The sequence below is a fragment of the Salvelinus alpinus genome, chromosome 24 (genome assembly GCF_045679555.1).
Source record: "Salvelinus alpinus chromosome 24, SLU_Salpinus.1, whole genome shotgun sequence".
In the NCBI taxonomy this organism is placed as follows: domain Eukaryota; kingdom Metazoa; phylum Chordata; class Actinopteri; order Salmoniformes; family Salmonidae; genus Salvelinus; species Salvelinus alpinus.
This window is the reverse complement of record NC_092109.1, coordinates 19,598,714-19,615,345: the sequence shown is the minus strand read 5'-3', so window position 1 is coordinate 19,615,345 and position 16,632 is coordinate 19,598,714. Positions and strand designations below refer to the sequence as shown.

At 43.1% G+C, this 16,632-nt stretch overlaps 1 protein-coding gene across 1 annotated transcript in view; it reads left to right on the top strand.

Moving 5' to 3' along the window:
* Positions 1–292: 292 nt before the first annotated feature.
* Positions 293–16,632, top strand: part of LOC139552284 (tyrosine-protein kinase ABL1-like) — a 58,190-nt gene continuing 41,850 nt past the window's right edge. Inside the window, exon 1 of the mRNA XM_071363860.1 lies at positions 293–2,153. Within this exon, the coding sequence (XP_071219961.1) occupies positions 2,021–2,153 (133 nt within the window). The 5' untranslated portion in view covers positions 293–2,020. The remainder of the gene's footprint in view (positions 2,154–16,632) is intronic.

The following is a 16,632-nucleotide window of genomic DNA, read 5'->3' as shown; positions in this document are numbered from 1 at the left end:
CGAAGATGAGTTGAAACGACTCCAGTCAGTAAGGACACCTTTTTGATTCATGAAACCAACTCTGCTGCCTGCCCTTTACTTTACCTTTAGTGAAACTGCTATTTATCAACAGTTGATACTTTGCAATGATTTTATGTCAGTCTATGACTTTAGCCACATTGACATACTACAGAGTAGTTCAGCATGTCCCATCAAAAACACAGAAGAGATGAGTTTGTGTGGGCCCCATCCCTATCTACTTGCCCACGCACGCTCTGACGTAAAACGTATCCCCACCCATATTTTAGCAAACCACCTTGCTTACGGAAATAATATGGCGGCCTCAGCGGCGACTATCCGACCGAAGTTAATTGCACATATTTAATCGAAAGAGCTATGAATAAGTATAGGAATCAGGGAGATACAAACGACGGGCTTGTTATTTGCACATGTTGAGAAGGAGCTGCGAAAACTCCCTGACAACACACTGGCTGTCTCGAGAAGTTTGGAGTCTGCGCCTTGGTTAAAGTACCTGGGTCGGGATGCACTGCTGGAGATAAACTCTGCAGAACGGTGGACGCGGAAGTTTGACAAATAATTGAATACCAAGGGTTGGGTGGACATTTAGCCAAAACTTTATTCATGGTGTCACTATTTACTCAAACGAGAAGACAACGTACTCAGTCCGAAGTTATCGTTGGTTGTTAGCTAGTTAGACAGATGTTGACTGTTCCGATGTGTGTTTCCAGGTTCTCGCACGCCATCTAGCAAGCAAGGCTAGCTCCGCCGTTAGCTGTAACTAGCTAGCATTCCAACAAACAAAGTGTTGCACGACCACTCTTGCATCTTCAAAGCTACTGAATAACATTTTTCAGTTGTCTGCAAACTAGCTCATTAAATTAGTGTTTAAACCTTTTATATTAGCTTTCTGGTAAAGCCAGTGGCTATCATCTAAGTAATGCTAACTAGTTAAGTTTCCCATGATTGCTCATCAAACACAGTTTAGACCGTACTAGTGCCTTTTGTCATGCCTAAGTGTGGCCTGAAAAGCATGAGAGATGGCCACAGAGGGATATGACAGCAAAACGAGCTAAATGTCAAATATACATTTAAGGCCTGTCAAATGAGTGGTTTGCATGGAGATGAAAAACAATACGTTTGTTTAAGGGCACAATCAGAAAACATATTATCCAGTTATTGTAGTCTAGGAGGAAGTTGCTACAGGGCCATGTGCAGTATTGACATGATCACAACTGTTGTACAACATGTAGCCGGTATTTGACTAGGCAAGTGTTATATGACCTGTGTCTGCAGAGATACTGTATTGGGACCACCAGGATTGGTGCCTGTAGCTGTCTACCGCGGTTGCTAACTCTATGAACCATTTGACCAGATATGGAACTGAGGTTTCTCAGCTCAGCTGGTAAATGTAGAAGTTATTGTGCCTTTTCTATCATTCTGTGTAGTTCCTCATCTTTGTAGTAGCTTTCTCAGTTGTTCTCTTAGTCCTCTTTACTTTTAAAGCAACCATGTCGATGGAGCACAATAGTGGCTTAGGCCTGCATTATGTTATTTCATGCTAGATGAATGTAAGTCATCACGATTAGGCCTTGGATCTTCATTAATGTCTTTTGATTGGGCCTCCTCCAGTATTCTTCTGACTGCCTTCGTCTTACAAATAAAACCCACAAGTGCCATTAGAGACCTTATCTTATCTAATAGTAACAGACTCCACCAAAGCAGTCAATGCATGATAAAGAGGGAGGAATTGGAGTAATAAGGACCAGCCTGCCCGTTCGCCATTGCATTGACCTCCATCCAAAACTCCTGCATTGGTGTCAGTGGTGGGATGCAGAAGTGAGCATCTCCCACCGCCTCCACTTTCCAGTCATCACCGCACCAGGAGAGACCAAACTGACTGAGGGAAATCGCACCACGGAGGGGGTCCCTGCTCTCCATCTCCTACCCACCAGGTTCCCTACACCCAGGTGGTGAGAGAGCCCAGTTTGGTGACCCGGCTGCGGCCTGGCACCCTGCACTTATGGGGCAGCAGCCGGGGAAATTTGTTGGGGACCAGAGGAGACCGAGTCTGCCAGCGCTGAATTTCATCAAGGGAGGGAAGAGGGAGTCATCACGGCATGGAGCCCATCACTGTAACGTGTTCGCCGTGCACGGTAAAAAAACACTGTTTCTGTACCTTCCCCCTACTTTGGTCATTAACAATATATTGTCTTTCTTTTCTCCCTGTCTTCTCTTCCGAATCTGCTTCTACTTACCTCTTCCTCATTCACAGTTCAGTAGAGTTTGGTCATGATTGGTTTCATCATGCTTGTTCACCCTGAAGGTCAACCTTTTATGTTCGTTGGTGATATAGGTTTCAGGGCTGTGATGAGGCAGGCACAGTTTCTATTAGGACCTGCATCTCAGTTCCTTTCGCTATCATTTGACCTTGCTAGTATGCCCACGCTAGTATGCCCACGCTATTACTCAATCTTCTGTGGTAGCATTATTGATTTGTGTGAGAGGGGTCGTGTGAGTGTTTGGTCATGGAGATTGATGAATAATATCCCACTGTGATGTCAATTGACATGGCAATTAAAATTTTAAAAAATCCATCACTGTACTCCAGCTATTGGTGGGTTGGACAGTTTTTGTGTTTCCTCAGATTTTCAGATGAAGCTTACCATAGTAGGCTAGTGGAGACAACAAACTGCAACAGGTGATATAAAGAGTAAATGGCTTGCTTTGACTGAAAGTCAGGCCGAATTGACCGGATAAGCCCCAGGAGATGCATCTCCTTGTTTTCACAGGGGCACTGTGCAAACATTAAGCATAAACATTTTCAGGGATTCTGTATAGAAAACTTTGATTTGGTAGCCTGTTTGTTGACATGTTCCCTTTTTAATCAGATTGCATGGCAGTGATACTGAAGGTCTTTTAATACAGCGATTGTCTCGGCATGGATAGATACTCGGAGGCCTCTTGCTTAACAATAATGGGTAAGGATGCAAATAAAAGGTGCTGCCAGTAAATGGAGAGGAGGACTGGAGTGATCTCCGGCAAAGGGTCAGTGGCAGAATTATTATATATATTTTCTCCTTCCTCCTGCAATGAGTCAGATAGGTTACGAGGTGATGTGAGTCATGTTGCGAGAGGAGGGTGATCTCAGTCACTCACATCCATGTTCTACCCGGGATGCCTTCGCTAGCTAGTGAGCTGCTAGCCTACGCAAAGCTTCTCACCAGGCCGGTTTAGACCTCTGCACACAGCCAGGGAGAGAGGCAGAGCAGGGCAAGCAAAGACCTGTCTCCCCCTGCACCACTGTGTCACCACCCAAGAACATCAGAGTTGGGCTTCTAGAGAGTAATTGGAGTAGGTTGGTCTTCCCTACCTAATTTCCTCTAACTCCTGGTAATATTGCAATTCAGATAACAAGAAGTGGTTTAAAAGCCTGTCATTTGTTACCTGATCATCGCCGTAGTTCTGTATCAGCTATTGTTTTTCCTCTCAAGGGCGCTTGCACCAAGGCATGACGGCTGCCTGCTGGGAGGTTTTTGCTGGGGTTCAGGAAATGGAAATGCTGTGTAAATGTATCTAAAGGACAGTTGAGGAGATGCTCTGTTTTCTTTCCCTTTGTCCCCTCAAAAACAAGCCTGAAACAGGAAGGAGGAACGAGGTGTGTGGTCTAGGATGGAGATTGTAGAGCAGAAAGGGATGTGAGCAGAGTGAGGAGGCCATTCCCCCAGGTTCCTGACTGACTTTCCAGGCTATTGCCCTCATGTGCTGCAAGCTAGTCTGACATGGTCCTCCTGCGTTTATCTTGGTCTCTTCCAGGATTCATGTAGACTAACATAAGAAGCATACTGGCTGTTGTACGTCTTTTATAGACCAACTAATGCACCTGCCATGGAAAAATCTAATGAGGCAGGCCTACTTGCCTGATTTAGGTCAATGAGCCGGTGAGATAATAAACGTTCAAATGTTATAGACTTAGTGTAAAATACACTAAATTATGGGTAGCATGATCTAATTTTGAAGACTATTGCTTCGGATGATAGCCAGGATATACTTCTCCAGTCTCTCCATATGAGGAGCATTGGTTAGCCTACCCCCCTCTAGTGCAGGCATGTTGTGATATCACCCCCACTTCCTGGTGTCCTATGCCAGGGATCTGGGCTGTTCTAGCAGCTGCATTCATCATGTATGGCCCATGGAAGAGTCACCCCTTGTTTTTTCCCCCCCTCTGTCTTTTGTCTGGAACTCATGGAATCTGTGCAGTCTAGACACCAAAGCTACCCCCTGATCCCTTTGGGTCCTGAAGACTGGGGCAGCAGGCGCCTCCTGGTAAGATTTGCCGCTCACTGCGGCCAGCTGTTTGGCCCCTGGTGGCCTGGTCCTGGCCACGTCGCCTAGCTCTAGAGACAGACAGCACTCTGATGTGTCAGAGGAAATAGGCCTATACAAGGCTACATGACTGTCTGTTACTGTTTTACTATCTGATTGTTCAGATGGATGATACGTAGACTCTGACTCTTGATGTGATTGATGTTGGGAACTCTGACTCTTGAACGGTGAAGAGATTTTTGGTCAAGGAAATTTAATTTTGTGATTCTAATGCTGGCATGTAGTTTTGATGTCTATTTTGAGGGTTCTGGAACAGTTAGTCTAGCTGGTGGAACTTACCGGTAAGTAGATATTGACATTTCTCATGTCATCTGTTTCCATGTTGGAATGTCCCACTGCGGGGGTGGTTGGAGGGCCGTCTTGGCCCCCCCCCCCCCCTACATTTTGCACTGTCAATTCTCTGTAACGACCTTTGTGCCCCCGCTTGAGCAACACCTCCTCGATGAGTCATTTTGACCACCTGGAAAGGAGTGGTCAGCAAAGCCACTTTAGTCCCTAGCTGATGACTGGCTAAAGCAGGTATGTCTGTGTATAGACAGAGGGTGAATCTCTCCTTTAGGTCAGCTTGACATGTCCCCTCTCTCTAGGGGGCTGTTCACAGCATGCAGGTGGTACCAACACTCTCTTATGGTCTCCTTTCCTTGTTTCCTATCCTCCATAATGTTTGAGTTAAAAATTATTCAAATGAGAGGTTTTGAAACAAATGTTGTCACAAGTAACGCGCTCTTTTCACACTTGCACGTGTCAAATTGAGGTCCAGTCCATATAGGTAGAGCTCAAGGCTCCACACACCTTTAGCCTACATGTAGCCTAGCTTGAAGGCAATGAATGAACACTGATGCTTTTGCCAAATCTCTCATTTGGCTTTTTTCTGTTTTGCACTTCCTCCTCCATTCATAATGGGGTGTTTTGACATTTGGTGCATATCCTCTTCACCAGTGTACTCTACACCAGTCTTATCTGTACACCCCACCCACCCCTCCTTTCTATTCATTAATTGGCCCAGTGTGAAGCATTTTGAGTGTTAAATAGTCTGGGTAGCTAATTGGTTAACTATCTACTCTTTTTGACTCTATGCAAACACACTGGACACTATCCGCACACTCACACATACTGACACTCCAACACGTACACACACACACACACAACACACTTCCACACTCATCACATATGCTGCTGCTATTGCCTAGTTACTTTACCCCTACCTATGTTAACATATCTACCTAGATTTCCTCGTACCTCTGCACATCAACTCTGTACTGGTACCCTGTGTATATAGCCAAGCTATCATTGCTCATTGTGTATTTATTCCTCGTGTTAAATTTCAATTATTTGATTGTATTCTGCATTGTTGGGAAGGGCCTGTAAGTAAGTATTTTACTGTGGCTCTTCACCTGTTTTTTTAACGAAGCATGTGACAATAACAATGTGATTAGTGTTGCCCCAGAGGCAGCTAGAATAGTATTGCCTATTTTGCAGCGAGAGAGAGAGAGTTGAACATAGGGCAAGCCACAGCAGTAGAGTCAGGAATGTGACCTCCTGTGCATTCCTTTCTCAAATAGCTGGTGCAACCCCCCCCCTCTGTTCCTTGCTCTTACTTTCCTTTTGTCTCCCTCGCTTGCTCTTGTTTCATAGCAATTATAGATAGACATATTGTTTTCTTGGGCAATTGGTCCCAGTGGCAGAAACCGGTTTGGTGGCTATAGAGTCCAGAGGTTTGTTGATCATGTAATGTAACATGGGTTATGATGATTATGATAAACCATGTCTAATCGCTACGATAGCCAATCATTAGTGCGTGTGAATGAGTTGGCTAAAGGTCATGATAGTGACATATGAATTAGATGGGGAACTTGAAAGACTAGTTTTCTAATGTCCTAGAGAAATAGCCAACAGTGATGGAATGAATACATTGTATACATTTTGCAGTGCATAGACATGCTTTATAATCGTCTGGGGTACTATTGTTAGTTACCTAATGCAGGCTGTAGGGCAGATGGGACTTTACCTAGCCTGAGGGCAAGGCTGAATCATCAGTGAACCTTTCATCGTAGAGGTATGTAGGCCTAGGTGTTTGTCGTTGTTATAAACACATTGTAAAAGGCTGGTTGATGATTGTTCAGATTCCCATAGTTTAGCCTCGGTCAATGGCTTGTACTTATTTTTTTAGGCCATACTGTCCTCACCTTATTCTAACTCCAGGTAGGCTATACAACTTCAGGCATGCATGTATGTTGATGTTCCATTATGAACTTCATATTAACTGTGTGTTATTGTGGTCACGTCTTCATACTTCATTAATCTTATTTGGCATCATTTTCACTTTCTGCTCCTCCTCTGTATGACTGCTCTCTGGCATAGGCCAGAGAGCCTGGCTTCGGAGTCGAAGAGTAAGCTTAAGCCTTGCGTGAAATGTGCTCAGAGGAGCGTGTTTCATCATCGCTGTGCTAACCGGTAGGGCAGCAGCGGGCCCTCTGGAGGGCTGTTAAAACAACAACAGAACCCTATGCAAAAAACACTCATCAGCCCATCTCTGAGTCCGCCTGAGCAGAGAGAGCAAGGGAGAGAGGATTTAAAGCTTCTGCCCCGCTCCACATCCCCCTCTCCCTATACTCTCGTCGTCTCCTCACCCCCCCATCCCCTACTCCTTTTGGTGGTGCTCCTCATGGTGCTCCTCATGGTGCTCCTCATGGTGCTCCTCATGGTGCTCCTCATGGTGCTCCTCATGGTGCTCCTCATGGTGCTCCTCATGGTGCTCCTCATGGTGCTCCTCATGGTGCTCCAGATTTTCGGAGCAGAAACACGCTCCAAGTCGGGGCAGGAATGCACTGTGTGAGCTCTCTCTCTCTCTCTCTCTCTCTCTCGCTCTCGCTCTCGCTCTCGCTCTCGCTCTCGCTCTCGCTCTCGCTCTCGCTCTCGCTCTCTCTCTCATATATTCAATTCAAGGGGCTTTATTGGCATGGGAAACATGTGTTAACATTGCCAAAGCAAGTGAGGTAGGTAATATACAAAAGTCAAATAAACAATAAAAATGAACAGTAAACATTACACATACAGAAGTTTCAAAACAATAAAGACATTACAAATGTCATATTATATATATGCAGTGTTGTACAAATGGTTAAAGCACACAAGTTAAAATAAATAAACATAAATATGGGTTGTATTTACAGTGGTGTTTGTTCTTCACTGGTTGCCCTTTTCTTGTGGCAACAGGTCACAAATCTTGCTGCTGTGATGGCACACTGTGGAATTTCACCCAGTAGATATGGGAGTTTATCAAAATTGGATTTGTTTTCGAATTCTTTGTGGATCTGTGTAATCTGAGGGAAATATGTCTCTCTAATATGGTCATACATTGGGCAGGAGGTTAGGAAGTGCAGCTCAGTTTCCACCTCATTTTGTGGGCAGTGTGCACATAGCCTGTCTTCTCTTGAGAGCCATGTCTGCCTACGGCGGCCTTTCTCAATAGCAAGGCTATGCTCACTGAGTCTGTACATAGTCAAAGCTTTCCTTAAGTTTGGGTCAGTCACAGTGGTCTGGTATTCTGCCACTGTGTACTCTCTGTTTAGGGCCAAATAGCATTCTAGTTTGCTCTGTTTTTTTGTTAATTCTTTCCAATGTGTCAAGTAATTATCTTTTTGTTTTCTCATGATTTGGTTGGGTCTAATTGTGCTGTTGTCCTGGGTTTATTGGCATGGGAAACATGTGTTAACATTGCCAAAGCAAGTGAGGTAGGTAATATACAAAAGTCAAATAAACAATAAAAATGAACAGTAAACATTACACATACAGAAGTTTCAAAACAATAAAGACATTACAAATGTCATATTATATATATGCAGTGTTGTACAAATGGTTAAAGCACACAAGTTAAAATAAATAAACATAAATATGGGTTGTATTTACAGTGGTGTTTGTTCTTCACTGGTTGCCCTTTTCTTGTGGCAACAGGTCACAAATCTTGCTGCTGTGATGGCACACTGTGGAATTTCACCCAGTAGATATGGGAGTTTATCAAAATTGGATTTGTTTTCGAATTCTTTGTGGATCTGTGTAATCTGAGGGAAATATGTCTCTCTAATATGGTCATACATTGGGCAGGAGGTTAGGAAGTGCAGCTCAGTTTCCACCTCATTTTGTGGGCAGTGTGCACATAGCCTGTCTTCTCTTGAGAGCCATGTCTGCCTACGGCGGCCTTTCTCAATAGCAAGGCTATGCTCACTGAGTCTGTACATAGTCAAAGCTTTCCTTAAGTTTGGGTCAGTCACAGTGGTCAGGTATTCTGCCACTGTGTACTCTCTGTTTAGGGCCAAATAGCATTCTAGTTTGCTCTGTTTTTTTGTTAATTCTTTCCAATGTGTCAAGTAATTATCTTTTTGTTTTCTCATGATTTGGTTGGGTCTAATTGTGCTGTTGTCCTGGGGCTCTGTGGGGTGTGTTTGTGTTTGTGAACAGAGCCCTAGGACCAGCTTGCTTAGGGGACTCTTCTCCAGGTTCATCTCTCTGTAGGTGATGGCTTTGTTATGGAAGGTTTGGGAATCGCTTCCTTTTAGGTGGTTGTAGAATTTAACGGCTCTTTTCTGGATTTTGATAATTAGTGGGTATCGGCCTAATTCTGCTCTGCATGCATTATTTGGTGTTCTACGTTGTACACGGAGGATATTTTTGCAGAATTCTGCATGCAGAGTCTCAATTTGGTGTTTGTCCCATTTTGTGAAATCTTGGTTGGTGAGCGGACCCCAGACCTCACAACCATAAAGGGCAATGGGCTCTATGACTGATTCAAGTATTTTTAGCCAGATCCTAATTGGTATGTTGAAATTTATGTTCCTTTTGATGGCATAGAAGGCCCTTCTTGCCTTGTCTCTCAGATCGTTCACAGCTTTGTGGAAGTTACCTGTGGTGCTGATGTTTAGGCCGAGGTATGTATAGTTTTTTGTGTGCTCTAGGGCAACGGTGTCTAGATGGAATTTGTGGTCCTGGTGACTGGACCTTTTTTGGAACACCATTATTTTGGTCTTACTGAGATTTACTGTCAGGGCCCAGGTCTGACAGAATCTGTGCAGAAGATCTAGGTGCTGCTGTAGGCCCTCCTTGGTTGGTGACAGAAGCACCAGATCATCAGCAAACAGTAGACATTTGACTTCGGATTCTAGTAGGGTGAGACCGGGTGCTGCAGACTGTTCTAGTGCCCGCGCCAATTCGTTGATATATATGTTGAAGAGGGTGGGGCTTAAGCTGCATCCCTGTCTCACCCCACGACCCTGTGTGAAGAAATGTGTGTGTTTTTTGCCAATTTTAACCGCACACTTGTTGTTTGTGTACATGGATTTTATAATGTCGTATGTTTTACCCCCAACACCACTTTCCATCAATTTGTATAGCAGACCCTCATGCCAAATTGAGTCGAAGGCTTTTTTGAAATCAACAAAGCATGAGAAGACTTTGCCTTTGTTTTGGTTTGTTTGGTTGTCAATTAGGGTGTGTAGGGTGAATACATGGTCTGTTGTACGGTAATTTGGTAAAAAGCCAATTTGACATTTGCTCAGTACATTGTTTTCATTGAGGAAATGTACGAGTCTGCTGTTAATGATAATGCAGAGTATTTTCCCAAGGTTACTGTTGACGCATATTCCACGGTAGTTATTGGGGTCAAATTTGTCTCCACTTTTGTGGATTGGGGTGATCAGTCCTTGGTTCCAAATATTGGGGAAGATGCCAGAGCTAAGGACGATGTTAAAGAGTTTTAGTATAGCCAATTGGAATTTGTTGTCTGTATATTTGATCATTTCATTAAGGATACCATCAACACCACAGGCCTTTTTGGGTTTGAGGGTTTTTATTTTGTCCTGTAACTCATTCAAGGTAATTGGAGAATCCAATGGGTTCTGGTAGTCTTTAATAGTTGATTCTAGGATTTGTATTTGATCATGTATATGTTTTTGTTCTTTATTCTTTGTTATAGAGCCAAAAAGATTGGAGAAGTGGTTTACCCATACATCTCCATTTTGGATAGATAATTCTTCGTGTTGTTGTTTGTTTAGTGTTTTCCAATTTTCCCAGAATTGGTTAGAGTCTATGGAGTCTTCAATTACATTGAGCTGATTTCTGACGTGCTGTTCCTTCTTTTTCCGTAGTGTATTTCTGTATTGTTTTAGTGATTCGCCATAGTGAAGGCGTAGACTCAGGTTTTCCGGGTCTCTATGTTTTTGGTTGGACAGGTTCCTCAATTTATTTCTTAGATTTTTGCATTCTTTATCAAACCATTTGTCATTGTTGTTCATTTTCTTCGGTTTTCTATTTGAGATTTTTAGATTTGATAGGGAAGCTGAGAGGTCAAATATACTGTTAAGATTTTCTACTGCCAAGTTTACACCTTCACTATTGCAGTGGAACATTTTACCCAGGAAGTTGTCTAAAAGGGATTGAATTTGCTGTTGCCTAATTGTTTTTTGGTAGGTTTCCAAACTGCATTCCTTCCATCTATAGCATTTCTTAATGTTACTCAGTTCCTTTGGCTTTGATGCCTCATGATTGAGTATTGCTCTGTTCAAGTAGACTGTGATTTTGCTGTGGTCTGATAGGGGTGTCAGTGGGCTGACTGTGAACGCTCTGAGAGACTCTGGGTTGAGGTCAGTGATAAAGATCTCTCTCTCTCTCTCACTCTCACACTCTCTCTCTCTCTCTCTCTCTCTCTCTCTCTCTCGCTCTCGCTCTCGCTCTCGCTCTCTCTCTCATATATTCAATTCAAGGGGCTTTATTGGCATGGGAAACATGTGTTAACATTGCCAAAGCAAGTGAGGTAGGTAATATACAAAAGTCAAATAAACAATAAAAATGAACAGTAAACATTACACATACAGAAGTTTCAAAACAATAAAGACATTACAAATGTCATATTATATATATGCAGTGTTGTACAAATGGTTAAAGCACACAAGTTAAAATAAATAAACATAAATATGGGTTGTATTTACAGTGGTGTTTGTTCTTCACTGGTTGCCCTTTTCTTGTGGCAACAGGTCACAAATCTTGCTGCTGTGATGGCACACTGTGGAATTTCACCCAGTAGATATGGGAGTTTATCAAAATTGGATTTGTTTTCGAATTCTTTGTGGATCTGTGTAATCTGAGGGAAATATGTCTCTCTAATATGGTCATACATTGGGCAGGAGGTTAGGAAGTGCAGCTCAGTTTCCACCTCATTTTGTGGGCAGTGTGCACATAGCCTGTCTTCTCTTGAGAGCCATGTCTGCCTACGGCGGCCTTTCTCAATAGCAAGGCTATGCTCACTGAGTCTGTACATAGTCAAAGCTTTCCTTAAGTTTGGGTCAGTCACAGTGGTCAGGTATTCTGCCACTGTGTACTCTCTGTTTAGGGCCAAATAGCATTCTAGTTTGCTCTGTTTTTTTGTTAATTCTTTCCAATGTGTCAAGTAATTATCTTTTTGTTTTCTCATGATTTGGTTGGGTCTAATTGTGCTGTTGTCCTGGGGCTCTGTGGGGTGTGTTTGTGTTTGTGAACAGAGCCCTAGGACCAGCTTGCTTAGGGGACTCTTCTCCAGGTTCATCTCTCTGTAGGTGATGGCTTTGTTATGGAAGGTTTGGGAATCGCTTCCTTTTAGGTGGTTGTAGAATTTAACGGCTCTTTTCTGGATTTTGATAATTAGTGGGTATCGGCCTAATTCTGCTCTGCATGCATTATTTGGTGTTCTACGTTGTACACGGAGGATATTTTTGCAGAATTCTGCATGCAGAGTCTCAATTTGGTGTTTGTCCCATTTTGTGAAATCTTGGTTGGTGAGCGGACCCCAGACCTCACAACCATAAAGGGCAATGGGCTCTATGACTGATTCAAGTATTTTTAGCCAGATCCTAATTGGTATGTTGAAATTTATGTTCCTTTTGATGGCATAGAAGGCCCTTCTTGCCTTGTCTCTCAGATCGTTCACAGCTTTGTGGAAGTTACCTGTGGTGCTGATGTTTAGGCCGAGGTATGTATAGTTTTTTGTGTGCTCTAGGGCAACGGTGTCTAGATGGAATTTGTGGTCCTGGTGACTGGACCTTTTTTGGAACACCATTATTTTGGTCTTACTGAGATTTACTGTCAGGGCCCAGGTCTGACAGAATCTGTGCAGAAGATCTAGGTGCTGCTGTAGGCCCTCCTTGGTTGGTGACAGAAGCACCAGATCATCAGCAAACAGTAGACATTTGACTTCGGATTCTAGTAGGGTGAGACCGGGTGCTGCAGACTGTTCTAGTGCCCGCGCCAATTCGTTGATATATATGTTGAAGAGGGTGGGGCTTAAGCTGCATCCCTGTCTCACCCCACGACCCTGTGTGAAGAAATGTGTGTGTTTTTTGCCAATTTTAACCGCACACTTGTTGTTTGTGTACATGGATTTTATAATGTCGTATGTTTTACCCCCAACACCACTTTCCATCAATTTGTATAGCAGACCCTCATGCCAAATTGAGTCGAAGGCTTTTTTGAAATCAACAAAGCATGAGAAGACTTTGCCTTTGTTTTGGTTTGTTTGGTTGTCAATTAGGGTGTGTAGGGTGAATACATGGTCTGTTGTACGGTAATTTGGTAAAAAGCCAATTTGACATTTGCTCAGTACATTGTTTTCATTGAGGAAATGTACGAGTCTGCTGTTAATGATAATGCAGAGTATTTTCCCAAGGTTACTGTTGACGCATATTCCACGGTAGTTATTGGGGTCAAATTTGTCTCCACTTTTGTGGATTGGGGTGATCAGTCCTTGGTTCCAAATATTGGGGAAGATGCCAGAGCTAAGGACGATGTTAAAGAGTTTTAGTATAGCCAATTGGAATTTGTTGTCTGTATATTTGATCATTTCATTAAGGATACCATCAACACCACAGGCCTTTTTGGGTTTGAGGGTTTTTATTTTGTCCTGTAACTCATTCAAGGTAATTGGAGAATCCAATGGGTTCTGGTAGTCTTTAATAGTTGATTCTAGGATTTGTATTTGATCATGTATATGTTTTTGTTCTTTATTCTTTGTTATAGAGCCAAAAAGATTGGAGAAGTGGTTTACCCATACATCTCCATTTTGGATAGATAATTCTTCGTGTTGTTGTTTGTTTAGTGTTTTCCAATTTTCCCAGAATTGGTTAGAGTCTATGGAGTCTTCAATTACATTGAGCTGATTTCTGACGTGCTGTTCCTTCTTTTTCCGTAGTGTATTTCTGTATTGTTTTAGTGATTCGCCATAGTGAAGGCGTAGACTCAGGTTTTCCGGGTCTCTATGTTTTTGGTTGGACAGGTTCCTCAATTTATTTCTTAGATTTTTGCATTCTTTATCAAACCATTTGTCATTGTTGTTCATTTTCTTCGGTTTTCTATTTGAGATTTTTAGATTTGATAGGGAAGCTGAGAGGTCAAATATACTGTTAAGATTTTCTACTGCCAAGTTTACACCTTCACTATTGCAGTGGAACATTTTACCCAGGAAGTTGTCTAAAAGGGATTGAATTTGCTGTTGCCTAATTGTTTTTTGGTAGGTTTCCAAACTGCATTCCTTCCATCTATAGCATTTCTTAATGTTACTCAGTTCCTTTGGCTTTGATGCCTCATGATTGAGTATTGCTCTGTTCAAGTAGACTGTGATTTTGCTGTGGTCTGATAGGGGTGTCAGTGGGCTGACTGTGAACGCTCTGAGAGACTCTGGGTTGAGGTCAGTGATAAAGATCTCTCTCTCTCTCTCTCTCTCTCTCTCTCTCTCTCTCTCTCTCTCTCTCTCTCTCTCTCTCTCTCTCTCTCTCTCTCTCTCTCTCACTCACTCACTCACTCACTCACTCACTCACTCACTCACTCACTCACTCACTCACTCACTCACTCACTCACTCACTCACTCACTCACTCACTCACTCACTCACTCACTCACTCACTCACTCACTCACTCACTCACTCACTCACTCACTCACTCACTCACTCACTCACTCACTCACTCACTCACTCACTCACTCACTCACTCACTCACACACACCTTGCCTCCTCTCTGCTATGACGGACAAAGCCCCCTCTGGCCTGGCCTGTGGACAGCCTGTTACCTATGATGTGAATTCCATCTTGTGATAGAAATTCCGTCCAGTCACAGCATGTTTAATCCTAATGCCTCTGTCCCCTATTGGAATGCTGTGGCCACAAATGTCCATTTTGCTCATGGCTTCCAAAATTCTAAGAAGGGTTAAGCTAATTTGTGATCTTTTTGAAAAAGAACTTGGGGTAGCCAGCCTAATTATCTGTATTCGTTTGAATATAACATTCTTTAGATCGTAGGTGATTGATTGCTCTAGGGTCTAGGTACAATTGTTGTTATTAGATGAGTAGTGTCTAGTAATTCAGCACTGTCCTTTCTACTCTATTTCGTAGGCAACCTGAGTAGATTTGGAATACATTAGTCTACTGTATTACAGAGGAAAAAAAATAAAAAATATAATATATTTATATATATATACACACACCACACACACACACACACACACACACTACAGTTCAAAAGTTTGGGGTCACTTATAAAATGTCCTTGTTTTTGAAAGAAAAGCAAAAAAAAATTGTCCATTATTTCTGATCAATTAGATTTATTTTACAGTGTAGACATTGTTAATGTTGTAAATGACTATTGCAGCTGGAAACGGCAGAATTTTTTATGGAATATCTACATAGGCGAACAGAGGCCTATTATCAGCAACCATCACTCCTGTGTTCCAATGGCACGTCTTGTTAGCTAATCCAAGTTTATCATTTTAAAAGGCTAATGGATCAATAGAAAACCCATTTGCAATTATGTTAGCACAGCTGAACTTTTGTTCTGATTTAAGGAAGCAATGAAACTGGCCTTCTTTAAACCAGTTGAGTATCTGGAGCATCAGCATTTGTGGGTTCGATTACAAGGCTATTCCATGCGAGAAATTGCCTATAAACGGAAGATCTCTATTCTTCAGTTATTCCTCTATTCGGGCTGCATCTGGATCCACTTAGACACAAAGAAAACCAACCAGTGACTCCTCCGCTCTAGCTCCCAGCCTCCTAGCATATGCTAATAACCACTCTCTCTCTCTACCTCTGGACAGGCAGACCCTCTCCCTCCCAGACCTAGAAACATCTGCAGGACGTCTCGTTAAGGTCGATAGCCTGTAAAAAGAGCTGAGGCATTTACTGCGTGTGCCCTGTTTACTGCGTCTGGGCTAAGTGTATACAAGTGGCCTCGTTTAGACTGAACTAACTGAGTATGCCGCCACTACCATGCATTATTTTATGTAGGTGGACCTCATAACCGTTAACAGGGTATCTATGGTCACCAAATGGGAGATAGACCCAGGCATGGTCAGTTCTGTCATAGCGGAAAAGATTCCAGCAGTTACCACTCTCTCTCTCTCGCTGTCACTCTCTCTTCCCGTCTCTCCCCACCCACCCTGGTGCACACCCACTCACCTCTTTCTTTCGCAACAGTTAGGCTTTTCTGTTCTTCACCTTCCTAACATAATGGAATATCAAATGTTGCTCCATTGCCAGTTGTCTGGGTCAAATGAGGATTTTTGTAAAATTGTGAAAACTACTGATTTACTTGTGCTTTATGTATTATACACCTCCAAAAAATAAAGGGAACACTTAAACAACACAATGTAACTCCAAGTCAATCACACTTCTGTGAAATCAAACTGTCCACTTAGGAAGCAACACTGATTGACAATAAATTTCACATGCTGTTGTGCAAATGGAATAGACAACAGGTGGAATTTATAGGCAATTAGCAAGACACCCCCAATAAAGAAGTGGTTCTGCAGGTGGTGACCACAGACCACTTCTCAGTTCCTATGCTTCCTGGCTGATGTTTTGGTCACTTTTGAATGCTGGCGGTGCTCTCGCTCTAGTGGTAGCATGAGACGGAGTCTACAACCCACACAAGTGGCTCAGGTAGTGCAGCTCATCCAGGATGGCACATCAATGCGAGCTGTGGCAAGAAGGTTTGCTGTGTCTGTCAGCGTAGTGTCCAGAGCATGGAGGCGCTACCAGGAGACAGGCCAGTACATCAGGAGATGTGGAGGAGGCCGTAGGAGGGCAACAACCCAGCAGCAGGACCGCTACCTCCGCCTTTGTGCAAGGAGGAGCAGGAGGAGCACTGCCAGAGCCCTGCAAAATGACCTCCAGCAGGCCACAAATGTGCATGTGTCTGCTCAAACGGTCAGAAACAGACTCCATGAGGGTGGTATGAGG